The sequence below is a fragment of the Sylvia atricapilla genome, chromosome 7, assembly GCF_009819655.1.
Source record: "Sylvia atricapilla isolate bSylAtr1 chromosome 7, bSylAtr1.pri, whole genome shotgun sequence".
Classification (NCBI taxonomy): Eukaryota; Metazoa; Chordata; class Aves; order Passeriformes; family Sylviidae; genus Sylvia; species Sylvia atricapilla.
Window position 1 is genome coordinate 22,980,531 of NC_089146.1, and position 21,581 is coordinate 23,002,111.

At 56.7% G+C, this 21,581-nt stretch overlaps 1 protein-coding gene and 1 non-coding gene across 2 annotated transcripts; both read right to left on the bottom strand.

Moving 5' to 3' along the window:
• Positions 1 to 4,268: 4,268 nt before the first annotated feature.
• WNT10A (Wnt family member 10A) lies at positions 4,269 to 21,284 on the bottom strand. Its single transcript, XM_066323331.1, has 4 exons — positions 20,997 to 21,284; positions 18,002 to 18,264; positions 9,759 to 10,135; positions 4,269 to 5,021 (listed from the first exon to the last, which is right to left on the bottom strand). Exons 1-4 carry the CDS (start codon positions 21,053 to 21,055, stop codon positions 4,554 to 4,556), a joined length of 1,167 nt encoding a protein of 388 aa, XP_066179428.1. The 5' UTR covers positions 21,056 to 21,284; the 3' UTR covers positions 4,269 to 4,553.
• Positions 7,457 to 7,529, bottom strand: TRNAV-GAC (transfer RNA valine (anticodon GAC)). Its single transcript has one exon. It is a non-coding gene; the product is annotated as a tRNA-Val (tRNA).
• Positions 21,285 to 21,581: the final 297 nt, after the last annotated feature.

Below are 21,581 nucleotides of genomic sequence, written 5' to 3' on the forward strand. Positions count from 1 at the left end.
CTCCTATCCCAAGCCAGGTGCTGCCTTGCTGTAGGTATTTCGCCTTGCCAAGCAGGTCAGTCAGGGCCAAAATTTTTTTCCTTTTTTGGGGGCTTGCACGGGTGCTGGTGCCAAGCATGACATGTTGGGGCTGAACGTCAGGAAAGCCTCGGAGCACCTCTCTGCATCTCAGCTCACAGCACAGTACCAGCCAGGCTCTCAGGATGGGTCTCAAGCCATGGCTACTTGTTTCTCAAGCAGAAGAAGCATGGTAGCCCATTGCTCAGACCAAAAGCAAGAGAGGGGATGCCCTCTGCTCCCCTTGGATAAGCAGACACAATGAGGCTTTGCTTTCTTTTGACTTCCAGCAGCCCAGGTGCATCTGGCTGCTTTTGTAGGGCAGCAGCCTACCAAGCTTAGCCAGCCAGCACTGCCAGCCCTGCCCATGTCCATGTCCAAGCCACCCCAGGGACATGGGACAGGGGATACCACTGAGACAGAACTGTCCACTCATGGCTCTGCTTCATACTGTGAGCTCTGATGGGAGCAGGAATGGAATTTGGATGGGGCTGGGCGTTCCCGTGTAGTGATTCCCTGAGGCAGGATCTGGCTCTGATGACTGTTCTGTGAGGGGAAGAAATACCAGAGGAGTTACTCACGGCTCATTGAGGCATGATGTAGCAACTCCTCATCGGTTCCCCCCACCCTCCAGCCAAAGTTCCTCCTGTGATCTCCTGGGGAAAGTCCCAGCCCCCCCACTACTCCCCTGCCACCCCCAGAGACCTTCCCCACCCTTGCTGGAGCTTTCCAGAAGCAAGAGATTTGCTGGGGCTTTGGGTGAGAGGAGAAAGGACGCAGCAACCTGCTGTGCTGGAGCGAATCCACCGTCCCTTTGGCACTTCCACTCTGTGTCTGTTGGCGGGCACGAGGCCAGGGTCTGAGAGAGCACCAGCCTGGGGTATCCACATCTGGACAGCTGCAGATCTGGCTTCAGACCTGGCAGAAGTGCAAACCAATCAGGCCAGCTCAGGTCTCTCTCTTGCCTTCTCAGCAGTCACACTCAGGTCAGGTTTTCCCATCACTCTCCTTAACCATAGGGGCAAGAAGTGGGATTTACTTTCAGTTTACTCTGAGGATCTGAGAAACTTTCCTGCCCCTGGGACCAGGAAGTTCAAAGTTTGAGAAAACCACTGGACTTCACACAGCTCTAGCAGGGCCACTGGGCTGATGGTTCCCTCTGCAGCAGGGACCCTCAGGGATGGAGGCATTTCTAGAGCTTGGGCCAAAATACTGAACGAAACTGGAATAAGTTTACCTGTTTTTGCCAGGATGGACTTGCTGCCTTTAGAGCCTTCCGTGCCCTTTTCTGACATGCAAGTGAAAGGAATGACCTTTTTCACTTTTGGAACACCCTTAGTGATTTGCCTCTCTAGGGAGATGATGGGAAAACATTGGAAAAGTCTAGTCCCCTTTACTGGAAACCACCTTCATATGGTCATTCTTCTCTCTTGGGTGAAGCACCTTGAACCTTCCCGCTTCAGCCCAGAACTGTGTGCAGCGCTCTGCAGGGTGGAGATGTCCTTCATGGGGCAGTAGGGGGCTGTGCACCAGAATGTGCAAGGCTGGAGCAACCCAGCAGGCTCAAATAGTCCCTCCACGGGAGGCAACATGACGCTTTGGTGGGACTGGGACATATCCCATTGGTGCGAGAGTGGTTCATGTAAGAGAAGTCTGGAACGCCCAGACCTTGGGTTGCCAAGCCCTCACTGGCAGCTGGCTCTGGAAGCTCAGCAGTGGCTGTGGGGAAAGGAGGTGTCCTGCACGTGCTCTGCCCAGCTATGTGGTTGTTAGGACAGCTGCCCGGCAGCTGGTTCCTAGTTAGGAAAGCATGGGGACACTGTTTTTTGTAACCACAGGCACACTGGCACCTTGCCTGTGGCTCCCAGACACTCAGCCAGAGAAGCCACAGAGCAGATCTTGAAGACTGGTATTGTATTGGGAGTCAGCTGGCCCCAGGAGGAAAATGAGATGCTGCAAGCAGGATGCTTGTGCCCTGGAGCTGTCTGCACCCAGAGCATGCTGCCTGCAGCCCAAAGCACCCCTCCAGCACAGCACTTGCACCCCAACCACCACACCAGCAGACTGACCAAAATCAAGGGATCTTATGTTTTCCTCTGAGTGTCATCAGCTCACACAGGGTCTCTACAGAACCAAAGAGCACTGGGCACTGTGCTGGGACTCTCAGCCTAAGAGCATTACTGGTATGCTCTTTCACAATGTTGTGTTCCCAAAAGTGGCTCGCAAAGTGAGAGCAAACTGCAGTCTTTGCAGATCCAGGATGCCCAGAGCCTGATGCCTCACTGGGGATGTGATGTTTCCTGGGGGGGAATGGCCCTGCCCTGCGTTGCTTCTCTGTGTCATCAAACACACCTTGTCACCACTCTGGTCCCCTTTTGGGGGAGTCATATCCTAAGATCCTGCTGTTGCAGAGCAGGTGGCCTGGGATTAGCAAGCAGGGGGTGAAGGGGCCAGTGCAATGTGGTGAGAGCTTCCGTGGTGAGTCAGCCATCACCACAGGCAGTCCCAAGATCACAGGCATCTGCAAAGCAGCCCCTGGGAGATGGGAAGCCAACATCACCCACCAAGTTCTGGAGCATGATAGATGTGCAGAGCTACACTGCCCTGAGTAACATAATCTTAGGGACACAGGGTTTTGATCAGCCTGGGGGGGAGGGGAACTTCATGGGGTTCAATTAGTTCTTGGGGCAATGGCCAAAACACAAAAGTCTTTGGGATTTGAAAAAAGAGCCTTGATGCTGGAGATGGATATTGGAGATGGCAAAGTAGGATTTCAGGAGGGAAAATCAACTACTGGAGCATGCCTGTCAGAGTAAACTCACCCCATGGGAACAACACTGCTTTCATGCCTCACAGGGTGCCCCAAACCCCAGGCTGAGATCCTGTTCCTTGCAAGAACAGCAGCCCAATGTCTCTGCTGCTGGGAGCCATTGCGGAAACCGGGCATCTTGCTGTCCCTTCTGCGCTGGAAGAGCCACACAAGCATCACTGAAGCTCCTATACTTCCTTCCAGCACCTACAGCATTCTCCTCTTCTCCTCACCTGGTTCCAGAAGCAAGGACCCCATCCACATGGTCCCTTCTGGAGATGAAAATCCAGGCCTCCCATCCAGGCATGGTGAAAGGCAGAGCATCCACCCCAGCTGATCCAGCTCCAGCTGCATGTGTGAGCGTTATGAAATGAGGACATGAGCCACTCCCTGCTGGACCCAGGGTGCTCACTTCCTTCCAGCCTGGTATTTTCCTCGATTTTTTTTTTTTTTTTTTTTTTTTGTAGCCCCAAGGGGTGCACAGTCATGGGAGGAGCAGGGAAGTTATCAGCCAGGAGACAGCAGCAGCATGATTCACTGCCTGGCCCCTGCAGGCTGCTGCAGACAGATGGGTGCCCTCCCCACCACCACAGCAAGCTGCCATTTGCAGACTCCCACTGTCTGGCCCACTCACGCTGCCTTTCCCTTTCCCTACTCTCCAGCCCCACCATCCCTCCCCAGGAGCGTGGGAGACAGTGGGGCAGCTCCCAGCCCCAGCATGGTCACGGGCACGGGGGCAACAGCCAGGATTCCCATGGGATGAATGGGGTCTAGCATCCAACTGGGCAGAAGCTCCCCAGCAAGCATCTGCAAGAGTCTGGAGGGTCCCCACCTCCTTCCAGTCTGCAGACAGCTCATAGCATGGTTATTATGGGATGGCAGCAGAGCACCAGGGAGAGTCTCACACAATTAGGTCACCAGCATCAAAGGTCCCCCTCCGTCCTTCTGTCACCCTAGAGGAACGGAGAGCCCTTGACAACAGGAAGAGCAAGGTGCTGCATCCTGAAATACCCTATGCTGTCTCCAATCCACTTTTATTCACAATCAGAAAATAACTTACCATATAATACCACAGACACACAGAGCACAGGCCCGGGCACCCGCCCCTCTGGCCATGACCATACAGCCCAAGCCAGCCCAGAGGTGAGGTGAGCCCCAGCCCGGGGAGCTGTGCCCCTTCTCCATCCCACGGGGTGCTCCAACCCCATCCTGCTCCGAGCACAACCTCGCGTGTGGTTGGAGGAACTTGTGTACAGTGCTAGTGTGTGTCCCCTCCCCTTCCCTCCCACCCTGGGCTCCCCCTGCCCTGCTGTCCACGACCCCATCCTGCTCCGTACCGCTGGGTGCCGGCGGGCAGTCCCCCACCCCGCGCCCACCCTCCGCCCCCCCGCGTGGTGCTGGTGTCGGCGGTCTGTCTGTACAGCATGGCCGTGCGCTCCCCGGGGCCGGGGGCCTTGGTGCTCTCATGTGGGGTTGGGGGGCAGCGGGCAGCCCTGCCCTTCCCGGGTGACGACAAAGTGCTGATTTTGGAGGGTGTTGAGCGTGTCCTCTCCTGCTCCCTCGGAGCGGAGGGAAGCGGGTATCGCGGCTCCACCTCGCCCCCAGCGCCAATCCCCGTCTCCCTCCCCTGCCGCAGGCAGGCGTGCTTGTCCCTGGCACCCTGGGGTGGGCACCCATCCCTGCCGGGCTACTTGCAGACGCTGACCCACTCGGTGATGCGACACTCCTCGCAGGCCACGAAGCAGCACCAGTGGAACTTGCAGTTGCAGCGCTCGCTGCGTGTCTGCCGCAGGATGTTGTGGCCGCGGCCGCAGCACAGACTCTCACAGTTGTCCATGCCCGGGCTGGTCTTGTTGCACAGGCGGCCCTGAGTGCCCAAGGAGTCCAGGGCCGGCTCTCGCTCGCAGAAGTCGGGTGACTTCTCAAAGTAAACCAGCTCGCTGATGCCAGCCCGGCGGCGATGCCGAGCGTGGCCCGGCTCCAGCTGCCCGGCATTCCGGTTGTGGGGCCGGATGAGGGTGGCCCCGTAGAAGCGGTCCTTGAGCAGGGACCCCACCAGGCGAAACTCAGGCGTCACCTGCCAGCATGTCTTCAGCTGGCAGCTCCCTGAGGTACCGTGGCATTTGCACTTTCTCCTCATATTGTCCATCACCACCTGGGCCGGGAAGGAAGGACAGAGGAGTTAGCATGAAGGAGACGCATTCTGGGGACTGGAGAAGCCACAGTGGAGCTCTGTGTGGGTTGGCACTACGGAAACATCAAGGGCTGGCATGAGTAGCCATCAAAGCTCTGGAATTGCAAACCCAGCAAGGCTGCACCCTGTTGCTGTGCCCAGTGCAACTCACGTCCCACACCCTGTCCCTTCCCATCCTGGCAATACCAACTGGCTTTTATGTTTCAGCAAGGGATTGGCACCTAAAGGAGAGGGTGAGCTATTTGAGCACAGGGAGGAGAAGGAGCCTGGATCTCACCTCCCACTGCTGCTTGGCTCCAGCAGCATCAACCTGATCCTGAACCCCAGTTCAAAGCCAGCATGGTTGCATCTGTGCAGCCATACTGGGACCCCCTCCAGTGCAAGGGTCTCCCATGCACCTCACCAGCCAGTAGCACTGCAAGTGGGGCAGATGGGAGGGATGCTTTCTCTTTCCCTTCCCCTCCCCAAGGCCTTCATCCCATAAAACTCCAGTTCTGGGAGTCCTGGGAGCAGCTCTGCTTTTAGCTCTTGCCTGCTCTCCTTCAGCCAACCTGGCCACAGTGCTAGGGGGTTGGGGTGCTGCCTCCCACCACCACCTGAATTCCAAGCCGGAATCACATCCCTGATTTACAGTTTGTAGAGGCTGCAGTGTGGCCAGTGCTATACATCCACCCCATTCAAGGGCAGGGTGCATGGGATGGGCTCTGGCTGTGGTTTGGTCTAGCCTGAAAGCACAGCTTGTGCAGGGTCCAGAGGCCAGTGTGGAGTTCCTTGGATTTCCTGGGCAAGGCTGCTGAGCCTCCAGGCTGCATGCTGGGATCCCCTACATCCCCCATCCCTGTAAGGGATACTGCTGTGGCCAAGCCAAGAGAAACAGCTCATGCCCATCAATCTCCAGGGGCACAACATGGCCACACATCCACCCCCCACACAGCCTGGAAAGAGACAGTTTTTAATGTCCTCTACTCTGTCCCAACAGGGATTCCCTGCTGGGTTGTGTGCCCCCATTTCCACATATTCACACAGACTTCAGCGAGTTCCTTTCCCATGCAGACACCCAAACCCCATCAGGAGTTCAGCTGGGGCTTGCAGACTACCAAAGGCTGATCCTCATACCCAGGGCCATGCCACCGGGCTTGTGGGGGGATTCCAGGGGACACCTGTCCCTGTGGAGGGTGCTGTCCTACAATGCCAGTCCTGCCCAGCTACCTGGCTTCATGCCTGCCACATGTTGTCTGTTCCTGCCCCTCCCTGGGAGAGACACGGGACACGAGTTCCTTGTTTAGGTAGGGGTGGGCAGGTTTTACTCCTTCTTTTCTTATTTTTTGAGTAAATCTCCAAGTTGCTAAGCAGTTATGGTAATGAAGGCAGGTCAGGGAAACACGTCTGGAGCTTGGGGCACATGGTGGAGAGGTCTGGGTTGGGCTGGAGTTTGGCTTTCATCCTGCTGAGAGTCCTGCTCCTGCTGGCAAGAGCCTCCACCTCACAGGTAATGAGCTACCTGGCCTCTCCACCATGTCCTGGGTGTGCCAGCCAGGAACATCAGCTGCTCACCACTGTGCATGTCACTATTCCTGGGAACACACTGGGACCACATCCTTTCCCACATTCCCTCCCTGCTGGCTTAGCTGGACCAGGAAAAATCTGCATACAGGGACGTAGCTGGCAGGCTCACCACTGGGATGGAGGGGACACTGGTGTGACAGCTGGACAGTGGTTCATTTGGGGTACAGCTGGTCAAGCAGGGGCTGAAGAAGTCAAGTGTGGCCATCTCCATCACCCAAGCCATCACTGCTGAGCATCCCGAGCCCCAGAACCACAACACCCATCCATCCCTGACCAGCAATGGCTCATTCTTTCCCTCCTGCACAGGCAGCACAGAGGGGACAGGACCCTGACAGAGCTGGGAGATGCAAGAAGGGCCCATCTGAGTCTTGGCTCCATGCTTTTGTCATTCAATTTTCTCCATGCACCCTTACCCGTCCTTTCCCTGTCTCATAGACACCCAAGTTCGACACATGCCCGGACTCGCTGGTGCTTTCTTTCGCACATTCCCAGCTCCTCCCAGGCACGCTCATAAGAGCTTTATCGTAGGTCTTTGTTGTGAGGGTAATGGGTAGTTCCTGGCTTCCTTTCATCCTCTCTCACTCTCTGATCTGGTGAGTTAGGAGGACCTGCAAGGTCTCTTTCACACTCCTGCTGCTCTTTGCTGGAGAGCTTGCTGCCTCTCAGGGATGCGGAACACCCATCTCAATCTTGAGTTGGACCAAGCCATGATTATCCCAGGGCTTCCTATTCCTCAGGACCAAGGTCACCACTGCCACTATCAGAGGATGCTGCGTGGCTGCAATCACCTGCCCAGCTTCATAGCTGGATGTAAAAAGGAAAAGTCAGCGTGTTTCTGCCTGGTTTCGAACCAGGGACCTTCCGCGTGTCAGGCGAACGTGATAACCACTACACTACAGAAACACACATCAGATGGCACCTGGATGCCACCACTCACGGAATTGTCACCTCCCTCCAGTACTGTAGGGTCTGAACCGGAAGACAGGCTTACCCACACCCACAGCACCCTCGGGATACACAGGAACCGCAGAGAGGATGCTCAGAATCAGTGACATGCTGGAGACTCTGGGTGCTGCAGCTACTTTGTGCATGGAGAGGGATGGTGCATGGCAGGGCATGGCACAAGGAGTGCATGTCCACATCACTGCTCTGCTAAAGAGGTTCAGGCCTCAGCGCTTGAAGGGTAGAACCACAGAGCTGCTGCAATCAGCACAACCATTCCTTTCCTGAGAAATCCAAGGAGATTGCTCCTTATTACAGCAGGAAAATTGCCCCTAGTAGTAAGTGGGGCTTGGGTGGGTGTGAGACCCACAGCATTGTTAAAAGAGCAGGTGGGGAGCTGGAGAACCCATACCCAGTGGGTGGCCAGGACCAGCCCTGGCAATAAGCATGGCACCAACAGACACAAACCAGGCACAGATCATCTCCTTGTTCCAAAGCCTGGCACCCACAGCCATCACACATGGGCTCACACCCTCATCTCAACAGGGTCCCTGAGCTGGACAGCCTGTCCAGGCATTGCTTCCCCACCTGCACAGGCACCATTCCCTCCTTTATTCCATTAGTCTTCTTCTGCCTCTTCTTCTAGCTCCCAGGCTTCTTTCACCAGTCCGGATCTTGTCTCTGAAGCCACCAAGAGCTGACACTGCCAGTCCCGTGCCTGCCTACCCTCAGAGACAAGCAGACCCCAGGCATTTTCACTGTTACTGGATCCCACAGGAAACGTTTCGTGACATCCTGCCAGAGCAAATATTCCTCTCTCACCTTCCCTTCCTTCTGCAGCCTGTGAGATTTCCCTTGGGAAATAGGGAACACAGACCATAGGTTTCTGAGTACTGCCAAGAGTCTCAGAGATCCGGGAAATGGAGAGATGTAGGGGAATCAGGATGAGCCCTGCAGTCAGAATTGGAACGGGGGTTTTGCCCAGATTGGGCCAGACCAGCCTGTAGAGGATTTAGTTGCCTAATACTGAGTGAGTTTTCACAAGCAAACAAAGCCAAAAAAATCAAAAGCTTTGGTATTCCCCAGGCATTTACAGCTTGGCCAAACTGGGGTGTCTTCTCCAGGGTGGTAAAGCTCAGCTCCAGCATCAGGGAAAGCCAGACATTAAAGTCTTGCTCTGCAGCATGCTCACCTCACAGCTGGCTTCAAACATGCTCAAAGGAGGAGGCACATCCAAATGTCTGAGCTATCCCAAGGAAACATTCCCTGTGGAATTCTGATCTTTAATTATTTATTTCTGCAGCCACTACACATTCCTTGGCACTGCCCTGGCAGCATATGGCTGGGATCTTGGGGATATGTGTCCTGTTGGATTCAATGGATGGGATCTCTCAGGCACCTGCTGTGAGCAAAAGGAGGCAGGGAAATGCAGCTATCCTCCCAGTCCCTCCTGCCTAAATGCTTCTTGTCTTCAATATCAGGCCGCTCTTAAACCTCAGCTTCCAGACAGAGTGAACTACTAATTAGTACCTTTAACAAGACCTGACATTGTAAGAATGGAGGGGAGGCTGTCCTGCTTGCCTGGACAGGCTCCAGCACACTGCTAGAGATGGGGGACAAGGCTATGGTCTGTCACCTCTGCTCCCAAGAGCATGCTGTGTTCCCCAGGTGGTACAAGAACCCACTGCCTAACTCAATCTCATTCACATCTGCCTCCTCAGGGCACTAGCTCCCTTTCTGGAGGCAGAGTCGTGGCTGGGTGCTGCAAAATCTGTGCTGTGTCCCCGTGATGCCAGTGACTTTCTCTTCCGTCTTTAGCTTCCTCCACTGCAGCTGCCCAACTCCAGTTCACCCAGCTCTGGAGAGGCAGGAGCCAGAATCACTGCTGTGCCACCCCAGTAGCACCACAGACAGGTGACAGTGTCCTGGGACAGCATCCCTTGGCAAGGCCACAGCAGCAATGCTCAGAGGAATTGTTCCCAGCAGGTTTTTGACTGGCACATCTTTGCAGCCCTGTCACTGCCTTTTTTCTTGGCAAGGCTGGGTAGAAAGGGTGCCTTGGGGGCAATCCCGGACTCACAAATGGTTCCACAGCAGCTAGCATGAGTCCCTCACAGCCTTCCTACACGTGTCCCAGGCACCCTGTTCCCAACCTCATCTCTGCATAACTGTCACCAGTGCCCCACTCACCTGCCGGCCCACGCGGTTGTTGTGCAGCCGCATACGGGAGTGGATATCCCTGTAGGTTTCCCGGGAATCGAGGAAATCCTTGGAAAACTTCTCTCCATAGTCCACATCAGGGCTGCACCCTCCCCATTCCCAGGAGTCCTGGAGGCCAGGGGTCTCTGCTGGCATGTGCTCCATGTGCACCCCGTGCACCATGCCTTTGCCACGGTTCATGGCTTCCAGCTGGAGGCGGTGCAGCTTGCGCCGGAAAGCCTCCTCATCGCCACGGCGCTTCTGGTCACAGCCGCAGGCCTGCAGCTTCCCCAGGGCACAGGCGTTGGACACGGCGTGCACCACGCCGGCCGCCGCTATGGCGTAGGCAAAGGCGCTCTCCCGAAAGCCTGCAAGAAAGGAGACAGTGGGGCTCAGCTGGGTGGTGACACCCCCGCGGGGGGCTGCATGAGTTCATCACCACACTGGGGTGTAGGGATTTGGAGGTTTGGCTTGTGTCTTGCTTTTTCCTGGTGCACCAGCTCCCACGTAGGCCATGAGTGAATCCCCACTCTCTGCTCTTCAGCCTCATCCCCACCAGGACACACTGGTACCCTGAGGGCAAGCCCTAGCTGGGACCCCAGCTTTTATCACCCTGCTCTCACATCACTCCGGGAGATGCCACCACAGCACTGCTCAGTCATCAGCATCATGGCTCTGACGAGAAAGGCAATCCCTCCTCCCCTCTCCACTCAGAGTTTCCTACTATACTAAATATAACGCTGGCCGAGAGACATTTCTGATGAAGAATGGGGCACTTTTGCTTACTCACAGGGTGCAGATTAGGCAGCAAAAAGAGTAGACTGCACTGCCTGTCCAGCCCCATTCATCTGCTTGTATCCCTTCCCACCCTGAACACTGCCAGGTCCCACAAGAAGCTCTAAATGTGATACCACGCTGGAAAAAATGAGCATCCCTACTAAGTTAGGGTATGCTGTGACCACACCATGCACTGCCAGAGCCGGCAGCTGGTTGTCGTTAAACGCTAGGGAGTGAGGACATCCACAAGTGTCATTAGCTGGGGACAGGGCAGATGGGGACAGAAACAGGTCTCACAGAAGGGGCTCCATGGGGCTCCATGTAGCTGTGAGCAGGGGATGCCTGAGAATTTCTTGGCTTCACTGAAGCCAGGTGAGGACCCTCTCCTCCCTGGGAGTTTCTATTTTATTTGAAATGCAAAGTAATACTTTTGTTTGTGGTTCCTAGGTCAGGCGGGGAGCCTGCAGTGCCCTTTGCTTTGGTGCACAGTGACTGGCCCCAGCATGAGGCAAGGATGGAGGGAGAGCCAGATTTTGTGCTGTGGTGTCACATGTGAATAAATAAATAGCTGGAGTTCCCAGCCTCTCCCCCTCTGTTGGACATGAACAGTTTGATTGGCCCTGGCTTTGACACAGCTGAACAGAAAACAGGTTTTAGGGTGTTTTCTTTACCAGATCCATGCCATCAAAAGGGGGTCTTGGGTGAGCACCCCAAAGCTCTGCCAGCTCCCTGCCTGTGCCACAGAGTCAGGAGAGGTGAGAGTGCAGCCGCTGCTGTCGCCCATCCTTGGCAGCGCTCCCCATCACGCATGTCTTCTCCGCGGTTCGCTGCCGCCCGCTGAGCAAACGCTATGATCTTATTAAAGGAAAATGAAATGCAGCCCGGAAACCTGCATTTAAAGTCGTGCTGCTCTTTTGTGTGTTAATTTGACACTGGTGCATTTAAAAAATTAACGAGGCGCTGCTTAAAAGCTAGCAGGAGCCTCTCCCAGCTTCCCCTCGGTGTGGGACAAGCTTGCTCTCAGCCTGCCTCTTTCCATGCACAAGTTGAACAACATTTTTCAGCGGGCAGGTAATGGGGCTGCTGGTGCGTACACTGTGCCGTGCAGCCTCCCCAGGGAGAGTGCTGGCAGGCAGTGCCTGCAACACACCCACAGCGCTGCTGGAGCATGAAGGCCCACATCTGGGGAGCTTCAGTCCCCAGGTGAGTAATGGAGGATGGAGAACCAGCACAGAAAAGTCTCCTGGATTACCAAATCCTCCCTATGTCAGTTCTCTGATCCCACCATCTGGGCCAGCTTCAGCTCTTCATATGCCAAACCTGGGCACAGCCCAATTCATCACTGCCACCCTGCTGGGCATCCCAGCTCCTCGCACAGCCAGTGCCTGGGGACAGGGGCAGCAAACCCTTCACCAGCAAAACACCCTCCTCTCAGCTGGGCCTCTTTCTCGCACATTTCTCCAGCTTAAAAATTAATTTCTAGTGTGGCATCTCCTTAAAATCCTTTCTGGAGCCCAGACACAAGCTCTACCCCACCCAGTCCGTCTAGCAAGCCTGTGTCCTTACAGGTAAAGAGGTCAGGTTGATTTGGCACCATGAATGGCTGGGAAACCCGTGGATTAAAGCCCCAGTCCTCCTTCCTCCTCTAGTGCTCTCCAGGTACATGTGAGCTGATGGATGAAGTATGGGTCCTTGTCCCTGGAGCAGCCATTCTCCAGACTGTGGGCAGGGGACAGACTGGCCCCTGGGACATGACATCACAGCATTCAGGAAGTCTTGTTCCCATCTCATCATGGTCCTTTCCCTGCTCAGTATCACTCTGCCTGGCCCCACCATTCTCCCCTGCCTTCTCCCCTTCTTCCCTCACCAGCCCTCATGGAGAGCTGTGAGCAAAGGGGAGGAGGGGGTCAGAGCAGCACTGGGATCACAGCAGCCATGCTAGTACGGTTCTGCTAGGAGGTTCAGTTTACATTCCTTGCTCTACTCCAGCCACGCCAGAGACAGAGGATTGAAGCAAAGCAACGAGCAACATGGCTGCAGGCAACAACCACCTGCCTCGTGGGCTCAGCAAGGGTGGAAGCTCCCAGGAACCACAGCCGAGAGTGGCATGTGGTGGCCAGCCCTGAGCCCTTTGGAGGGAGGCTCTTCAGCTACCCCAGCCACCTAAGACCTCAGCAGTGATTTTTGAGTCACCATATTCCTCTGGAGACCACAGAAGAGGTATAGCTGTGGGAGGTACAAGAAGTATTGCATCCTGCAGGGAAGAAGGAATGGAGGACACAATCCTGACACCACCACAGGCATCCAGCCTGCTGTGTACTCAAAGACCATGCTAGGCAAGGAGGACAGGTCTAAAATCTCTTCCTCAGGTCAAATCCCAAAGCAGCTTTCTTAGCAGAGAAAGAGTTTTCCCTGTCAAGATGTGCCTACAAGATGAGGGGTCATTTAGCAAGACCTCAAGTCCCAGCAGCACTGGCTCCACCATGGACGCTGCAGCTCCTCCATCTTTCAAGCAGATGTGCAATGGCTGGCTCAGGCACAGCTCTGGGCTCTACAGTCTATAGACTAGGGAGAGCTGGAATCATGGCCTTCCTCCCACAGCTCACCATCACATCCAGGCAGCAACTCTCTCCCAGCACCCATCACTGCAATGCCTGGGTGGCATTGAGGGAGCCAGCAGGACAGCCTCATGTAGACCCACCCCAGGGTACCCCAGGAACGCTCAGCTGCCCCCTTCATGGCAGTACCCCCCAGGAGTGGGGTGTAGCTGCCAGGAGCTGTGGGCACATTGCCCCAGCCCTGATATAAGGCAGAGGAGAACTTCTCCCACCACCTCCTGCGAGGCCTGCCGAGACGGCCAGTCCCAACACGCTGCCTCTCCCCCAGCCCCGCTCCCTCCCCTCCCCTCTCCCTAATTAAACTGCAGGTGAACCTGCCAGGGTCTGGCCCAGCACCAGGCGCTAAATGCCTCCCTGCAGATCCCAACTTGCCTCCCTGCACCTTCTTGAGCGTGCCAGGGACAGCCCGCAGCCTTCGCTCCTTGTCCGCCCACGGCAGTGAGAGAGCAGCCCTTGCTGCTGTGCAGGCTGCAGGGAGCCGAGCTCAGCCCCACATGGCCAGGAATCCTGCCTGGCCCCAGGGTCTCACTTGCACCAACAGTGGGGAGAAGGCCCAGAGAATGGGGGAACCCACAGGGATGAGGCCAAGCATCCACAGCACCCGCATGTCCTTCAGGGCCAGGTGGGCAAAGCCCTTGGTTTGCCTGGGGGTACGCAAAACCCTGCCAGCAGCCCGGCTGCAGGTGTGCCAGGCCAGGCGCTGCGGTCTGCGGGCACTGGAGCTTGGCTGGGGCTCTGCAGAGCTGGGTTCCGGGGTCCTGAGCTTGGCAGCATCTCCCTGGATAGCTGTAACAGCACCTGCCTCCCTCAGCACACAGCAAAGCTTCCCCAAGCTCCGTTTCACAGCTGGCTGGGCCCCAGCACCTGGTGTTTCCATCCTTGCAGGGAGTTCCCCATTCCGTGCTGGAAGAAATCAAGATCTGGCCACGGCCATGCAGACTCCTTGTCCCCAGTAAGCCCTTCTAAGGTGGGCATAGGGCATGGAAGCATCACCCATCTCTCCAAAGGCTGCAGAAACCAAGAGATACTGCACTCCAGAATCAGGTCCCCTCCAACCATGAGCCTTTGAAGGCCTTCGAGGACATCCAGTCCCTCCATGGCAGGGGGTCCTAATTTTTTCAGAGCTTCACATAGATGGGGTTGAGGTTGAGATGAGCAAAGGGGAATAGTCAGTCCCATAGCACACCTCAAACAGCCCCTGCCCAGCAGCCAGACAGTCCCAGCCCTGATGGCATTGTACCCACCCATGGGTGCACACATACTGGACAAAGACCAAGACTCAGTGACCCGCCACCATCTGCAGCTTGGTTTTTGTCAGGCAACCAGGCATGGGTCAGTGCAGCCAAGCCACACAGGGCCTGGCAGCCCACAGATGCTGCAGTGGGACAATATACCAGGACAACAGCCATCCTCTCCAGTGAGGTGGACACAATTGTGCTGCTCACCCTTGGAGCAGGAGCAAGGAACCTGTTTCCACTGCTGATGCAGCTGCAGCCACCTGCCTCCGCCTTACTGCTCCATCCCCCTGTGTCTCCTGAGTGCAGGAGAGGATGTCTCTGTCAGACAGGTGAGCACACGGAGGGAGAGGGAGGTACAGCAGAGAAGCATGGGACCAGGGACAGGAGAGTCCTGGCAGAAGTGCCAGTGCCAGAGAATGGGCAGGAAGATGGTGAGTACACAGGCAGGCAGCTGGGGAGCCAGGGAAGACTGGAGGAGGATTTGCAATAGCACTGTTGAGCATCGAGGGGACATGGGCCAAGGAAGCTGGTGGGTGCAGATGGCACTGGAGACTCAACAGAGGGTACAAGAACATCTCATACCCCAAGGCTGCAGCATCAAAAGACCAGACCTAAAAAACCCACAGACCATGGTGGTGTCTCTAAAGAACCTAGTGGCTCTGTGAGAGCAGGGATGGTAAATTCCTGGACACTGCCCTTGGCCTCCACTAACCTGCTGTTGTGCCTCACAGCCACTGTTTCCCGTGCCCCAGGGATGGCAGCATCTCCCAGGTCTGTGCTCTGCCCAGCATGCTGTCAGCATCCCTCTCTCCAGCTATGCTGCTCTGAAGCCACCCCTGACTCCCAGCACTGTCCGATTTGAAGCCTCTCCTTCCTGTCTCCTCAGGGTTTGCACTCAAACTTCTGGCATCAGCTCAGCAGGAAGAGGAGATGGGCACTCATTTGCCATTGTCCTCTTCTCTGTCCCCAGGGGATGAGGACCTTGGCTCCACTGAGTACCTGGATGCTGGGCAGAATGTGGGACGGACACCATGGGACAGCTTGGAACAGTGTTGCATCCTGTTCGGCTCATGCCAACACTGGAGAAGATGTGGGAGATGCAGGAGGACAAGACAGAGTTGGGGAGTGGAGCCAAGCAGGGAGAGTGGCAGGGAGAAGCCAGCTACAAATAATTTAAAGTGAGATTCACGCATGGCTGAACTGATGGCAGAAGAAGTGGGAAAAGGAATGAAAGATTAAAGGGGTCTGTCACTTCAGGTTACAAACAATGATCCTACAAGCACGTTGCATTCCCAGGCACGCCAAGGACGAGGCAGGGCGCAAAGCAGAGACCTGGTCCCTGGAGATCAGATGCATTAAAGTCTGCGGCATGGAGCCTGCACCCCTCACTTCTACCACTTGCCTCCCCTCTAGCACTGGGCTCCTAAGATGCATCCCCTCCCTGATGGCTGTGCCTGTAACAGATGGAAGGCAAAGCTCAGAGCTCCAGCACTGCGATTGAGGGACATGAGTGGGTTCAAAGTGTGCCAGAGCTCCAGCATCAAGGCTTGCTCCATGGCAAATGGCTCCAAGCAAAATGAGATAGTTTGGGTGTTTGGGGCTCATCCTGCAAGCTCTGCTGCCGAAACAGGAGTGCCATGAGAGGACTGCCTGCTCTGATGCTCCAGCCCTACCTCCAATCCTGCCCTGCTGCTGGATGCTGTGTCTCCATTTGAGAGAATGGGAACCCACCAATGCTGAGAGCCTGGGCCGACCATATCGAATAGCTCAAGACAGGAGCAGGAGTCCAGGGTCTGTGGGAGTCCCCACATCCATTGGCCACAGCCCTGACAGCAAAAGGGGCTGCAGGAGCATCTGAGACAGAAGTGAGGTGCAAGTCACTGAGGCCACCAGCAGATAAGGTGGGCTGAGGGAGGGATGCAGGTCAATGCTCTCTGCTGCTGGTGCTTCTCACCCAGCTCGGTGGGACCCAGAGCAAGGAAGCTTGTCTGGGTGTGTGAGCAACTTGAGCCAGCAAGTTGGTGTCTCCTGCTGCCTGAGGAGACTAGAAGTGTACTGCATTCCTCAGAGGACCTGGAAATACCTCGATGCTTATCAGGGCTGACAGTCCCCACCCTTCCTGCCAGGCACTAACCTGGGCACTGCTCACAGAGGGAAGAGACACTGCCCTTCTTCAGGCACTAAGGTCCTGACAGGGGCCAGGGCTGCTCCATGGCAGGACCACAGTCCTGATGCCACACATGCTCCGAGGTAGCATTCCACCCACTGAGGCTGTCCCTGGACATGAAAGATCTTCAGACACCAAAACGCTTCTGTGATCCCCTCTCCAGCCTTCTCCCACTTGTTACAGCTGCCTGTGTGCTCCTGCCACCACATCCCCAGAGTGACATGTAAGCCTCAAGCTGCCAACCTCTCCTCTTTGAGACTCTCCTCATAGTCCCAGGGAAAGAAGATGAAGGATGTGGAAGGATGTTTGAAGAAGAGTGGATGATTGCAACACTGTGCTAGGCATTAGGCAGAGAGGCTCACAAAGAGGGTATGTGAGCAGTTTCTTAGGTAGTTTTCACCTTTCTTGGGAGCTGGAGGAGTTGTGTGTGTGTGCTGGGCACCTGGCCTGTCCTTAGCACCCTGACTGCCAGCCACTGGCACCATATTGTCCTTCCTGACCATGGTCTGTGGCAATGGGCACTTAGAAATATGCTTAGGCACAGGCCTCAAGAAAGGGTGCTCAGGTGAAAAGATACATTCAAGTCCTCTAGAAGATCCCATCAGGTCACAACCCTAATCTGCACCATGCAGGCCAGCCCCTCTGCCCCCCAGAGTCTGCTGGAGAGAGTATCAACCAGGGAGGTCCTAATACAGGCAGAGCCAGACATGACTGCGAGGGAGATTGAGATCCTGGCACCAGGATCCTTGGCAGAATGTGGAAAGCTAGGAGAGTTCTCTCAGCAGTGTAGCTGTGGAGTCTGTGTGCAGGTGAGCTCCCAGGACAGCCTGTATCCCTGTCCCCTCTGCCATCATATTTTAGGGTCTCACGAAACAGAGCCCTTAGCTCTGCACTGGAAAGCCAACACAAGGGCAGAACACCAGGGTGACAGGCTCAAGAGCTAGGTCCCACTAATAATTTCAACTCATCACAACACACTAAAACACCATTCCCAGAGCAGGACTGAACCAAGATGCTCAACTGTATCCACCAAACCAAATCCCAGAGTATGGTATCCACCTTCAGACCCACCAACTATACTACACATCCATGGCACTGCTCCAAACACCAGCCTACACCACATGGGGAGAAGATGCCAGAAGGCAGGAGGGCCTGGAAAGAGCCTTAGGAGCAGGTGGAGCTGGTCAGGGAGGAGCAGCTCAGGACAAGGGCCAGTGCAGGTACAAAGATGCATGGAGCAGCTTTGCCATAGTGCAGTGCTCCTTCATCTGGCAGACCATAACATTTCTCTGCCTTCATCCATGGGGATGCTGAAGAGCTAACCTCATCCCCTGGGCCAGGGAAGAGCTGTGCAGGGGCCCAGGGGGAACTCCCGAGGGCTCCAGAGAGCAGGTGCTGGACAGTGGGACAGGAGGGGAACCGTCCAGCCCTTACCTCTGCTGAAGATGATGCTCTCATATGGAATCTTGTTCTTGGTCTCAAGGCTGGAGCAGTTCCAGCGCTGGTCCCGGAACTGGTGCTGGCACTCATGGATGGCGATCTGGATACCCTGGATGGCCGAGGCGGTGACGTCAGGGTGGCGCACACACACCTCCAGCTGCCGCCGCGTCAGCCCCGGCAGCGTCAGGCACACCGTGTTGGCATTCAGCACTGGCTCTGATGGCAGCTTCAGGCCCAGGATCTCATTGGAGCAGGAGCTGGGAGGGAAAAGGACACCCTTGAGCTCAGAGCAAGCAATGTACCAACCGCTGGGTTTTCCATTTGGCGAAGGGAAATGTCTGTGGGGAGCACACATGGGAAAGGGAGATGCTTCTCAATCCACACTGAGCCCATTGCATATAGGGAAGACTGAGAAAACCCTGTGCTCAACAGCAGCTTATCCAGGCAGAGATACCCAGCAGCACTGGTGCTGAAGTCCCCTCCAGCAATATAAGTACTGTACAGATACCCTGGCAGCCTTTGCCCAGCAGCAGTCAAATCTGGCCATCCTGCCTCTGGAGCCCAGCATCTCCCAGGATCACACTCTCTCTGTGTGCTCCCCCAGGGATCTCCCACACTGGCCATGTACTGCAGACTCTCAGCACACACTGCCCCAGCTCGCCTTCCACAGAAAGTGTGGGTTTCCCCCTGGGAGAATTGAGAGACCCTGGAGCAGGAGGCCCATTCCAGGTCTGGCTCCATCCCTGTTGCTGGCTGATCCCCTCCCTGCATTTCCTGTATCCCCCCCAGTACTGCTGGTCTTTGCAAGGGAGGTGAAAGGAGTGATCAGCCTTTTCTTTTCAGCTCAGCTGTGAAATATGGATCCAAGCACTGTGCCAAGTATCCTCAAGCTCCCAGCAACAATCCCAAGTCCACTGTCACATCCTAGCCCCACTGAACCAGATGCCTGTGGCCACAGAAGCACAGAGAGTAGCAAATGGATGGGTGCAAGGAGAGGCACATGGTCCATGGCAGGGGTACAGTACTTATACAAATAGAGATGCTACCTGGGGAAATGAGAATGTAGATGGAGTGTGTGGAGATGGGATGTGGGATGTGGGGAGACAAAGCATGTCCAGGAAGAGATGCCTATAGCTAATACAGAGATACACATGACAGACAAATCTGGAGAAGGAGACAGTAGGAAATGTTTGCTCAGCCCCAGGGAATGGCTTGAAGAACTCTGGGATAAACAGTGTCCAGGTGGAAGACCCACTAAGCAAGCAGCAGGCAGTGGGATGCTCAGCAGCATCCAGCATCTTGCAGCATGGTCCACTAGGAGCTCAGCACCACACCCACCACATGTTCAGGAGAGCTTGGTCCCTGCTGGGAGCTCTTCCCAGGAAGGTCTCTCCCTGTTCCCTGGGACAGGCAAGAGCTGGGTCCCTGGAAGAAGCAAGGAGCTCAAAGCCCTTTGAACTTTGATTACAGAAACAAGACTTGGAGGAGGATGCTGGAAGAAGGACTGCAGCTGCCAGCTCCTGGGGAGAAGGGTTACTCTCTCTGTGTTCCCTCAAACCCTGCAAGCCTGGTTCAGGTACTTGGGCAGAAGCAGCTGTCAGGGGACAAGTTCCCCAGCTCAGCGCTCACCCAGCTCTGGAGGGAGGGTTCAGCCCCAGTGTCTCTGCTGAATATCAGCTTACTCAAGGGAGAGGGAGAACTGTCAAGATTAGGCTGCTGCTTTCTCTAGCTTCCCAAGGGTGTTTATATCCATCCCACCACTTTCATGGGTAGTACATGACTATGCCCCAGTGCAAATCCACAGTGACTCCAACAGGGAGAGTCAAGGTGGAGTGGAGAAGAGAGACAAAGTGTGTGCATCCCTCCAAAATCCCTACACAGGAGGGGAAAGCTTCTTCCTGGTTTCCTGCACTCATTCCCACTGTCAAACAAGCCTTGGCTGATAAAAGATGCAGAGCAGGATGCAGCTGCCACCATCCTCAACCCCAGGAACTCCTGCCCCGAGCATTGCAACGATTTCGTTCCCTGCATGTCCTGAGCCTGACACAGCGTCTGCCATCATTTCCTAGAGCATCCCGAGATGGGGGCGATGTTACGGTCTTTCTCCCGATCGCACTGCGAGGAAACTGAGGCAGGAGCTCCGGAGAGTAGAAGGAAGGTCCTTCTGCCTCTTGCTCCACCCAGGGCTCAGGAGGGCCAGGCACCGGCAAGAAGCTGTCACTGTCACACTTCTTAGGAGGATACAGCGCTTCCCCCAGCTCTCTTCCCCCTTTAAATCTGGATTTAAACTTGATTTCACGGTGACAGGCCCCCAGGTCACAGGCTGCAGCGGCTGCTGCTTTAATTAATACAAGTCCCAACGTTAACAAATTATATTTAAAGGGGCTGGAGGGAGGGGGAAGGGCGGGGGACCCCCCCTCATACCAGCACCACGATTAACCCCTGGCTGCCTGGAGCGCACAAGTTTGGGAGCGGGCAGGGGAAAGGCGAAAACGGACAAGGATGGTGAATCTGGGGGGTTCACTTTCTGGAAAGCAGGTGGCCTCCTCTTACCCCTCTAGCATTTAGGACAGGCGGAGCGAGGTCGCAGGGGGGATCCAGTAGGCACCGACCCCCACGACAGTGACCTCGAAGCCAGCATTCCCCCCCTCCTCCGCGGGCGAGCGAGGAAACTGAGGCAGTCGGGGCGGGCGCTGGAGCGTCTCCGGCCGGGGAGGAAGGGGGACAGCCTCCCGCAGCGGGAGAAGCTGCGCATCCCACCAGCGTTCCGTCGGGACGAGGGAAGGCGGAGGGGAGCAGCAGCCCTGACAGCCCCTTGAACGAGGGGCCGCAAGCGTGCGGGGCCGGGCTGGGGCGGCGGGACCCCCCCAGGAGCCCCCTGGGCAGACCGCCCCCGGAGCGGGGCTGGGCGCAGCGGCTTCCCGGCGCCCTCCCCGTGGGGCCGGGGCTCTCGGCGGCGGGGCTGGGGATGGAGGGGTGCAGCTCCTACCTGGGTACCCAGAGGCTGAGCAGCAGCGAGCAGAGTCCGTGGGCCAGGGCCGGGCGCATCTTCGCTGGGGCAGCGGCTGTGCGGGCTGCGGGCGGGCGGGCGCCTTTGGGGCAGGGGCGGCGGGGCTCGGCGCTGCTCTCTGCCCGCTTTGTTTGTTGTGGGTTGTTTGCTTGTTTGTGTTTTCCCCTCTCCTCCCTCTCACTGGCTCCCTGCGCGCCGGGGCTCGGCTCGCCGGGGCGGCTCTGCCATCCTCCCGGGATGCCCCCCCCGCCTCCCGCCGCCCCGGCGCCCTCCGAGCCCGGCGAGGGCTGCGCGCCCCCCGCCCTGCCCGCCGCCGCCCCGCCGCGCGCAGCCCCCCGGCTCAGCCCCCCATGGCGGGACGTGCCGGGGGGCCGGGGGGTCCCTCGGCCCTCGGGGTGCGCTCCCCCGCCGCTCCCCAGGGCGCCCCGGGGCTCCGGGGCCGCGGCGGGCGTGGGCAGGGCTTGCCGGGCGAGCGGCTCCGCGGCTCCCGCGGGGCCCGCAGGCACATGGGGAGCCGCGGCCCCCCCGCCGCCCCACGCCACCGGTGTCGCCGGGCCTCCGGCG

Coding starts and splice junctions, on each gene's coding strand:
- WNT10A (XM_066323331.1), bottom strand. CDS start 21,055: ATGCGCCCGGCCCTGGCCCACGGACTCTGCTCGCTGCTGCTCAGCCTC. Junction 10,136..18,001: donor GAGCATCATCTTCAGCAGAG/GTAAGGGCTGGA, acceptor CCTTTCTTGCAG/GCTTTCGGGAGAGCGCCTTT. Junction 5,022..9,758: donor ACAACCGCGTGGGCCGGCAG/GTGAGTGGGGCA, acceptor TTCCCGGCCCAG/GTGGTGATGGACAATATGAG.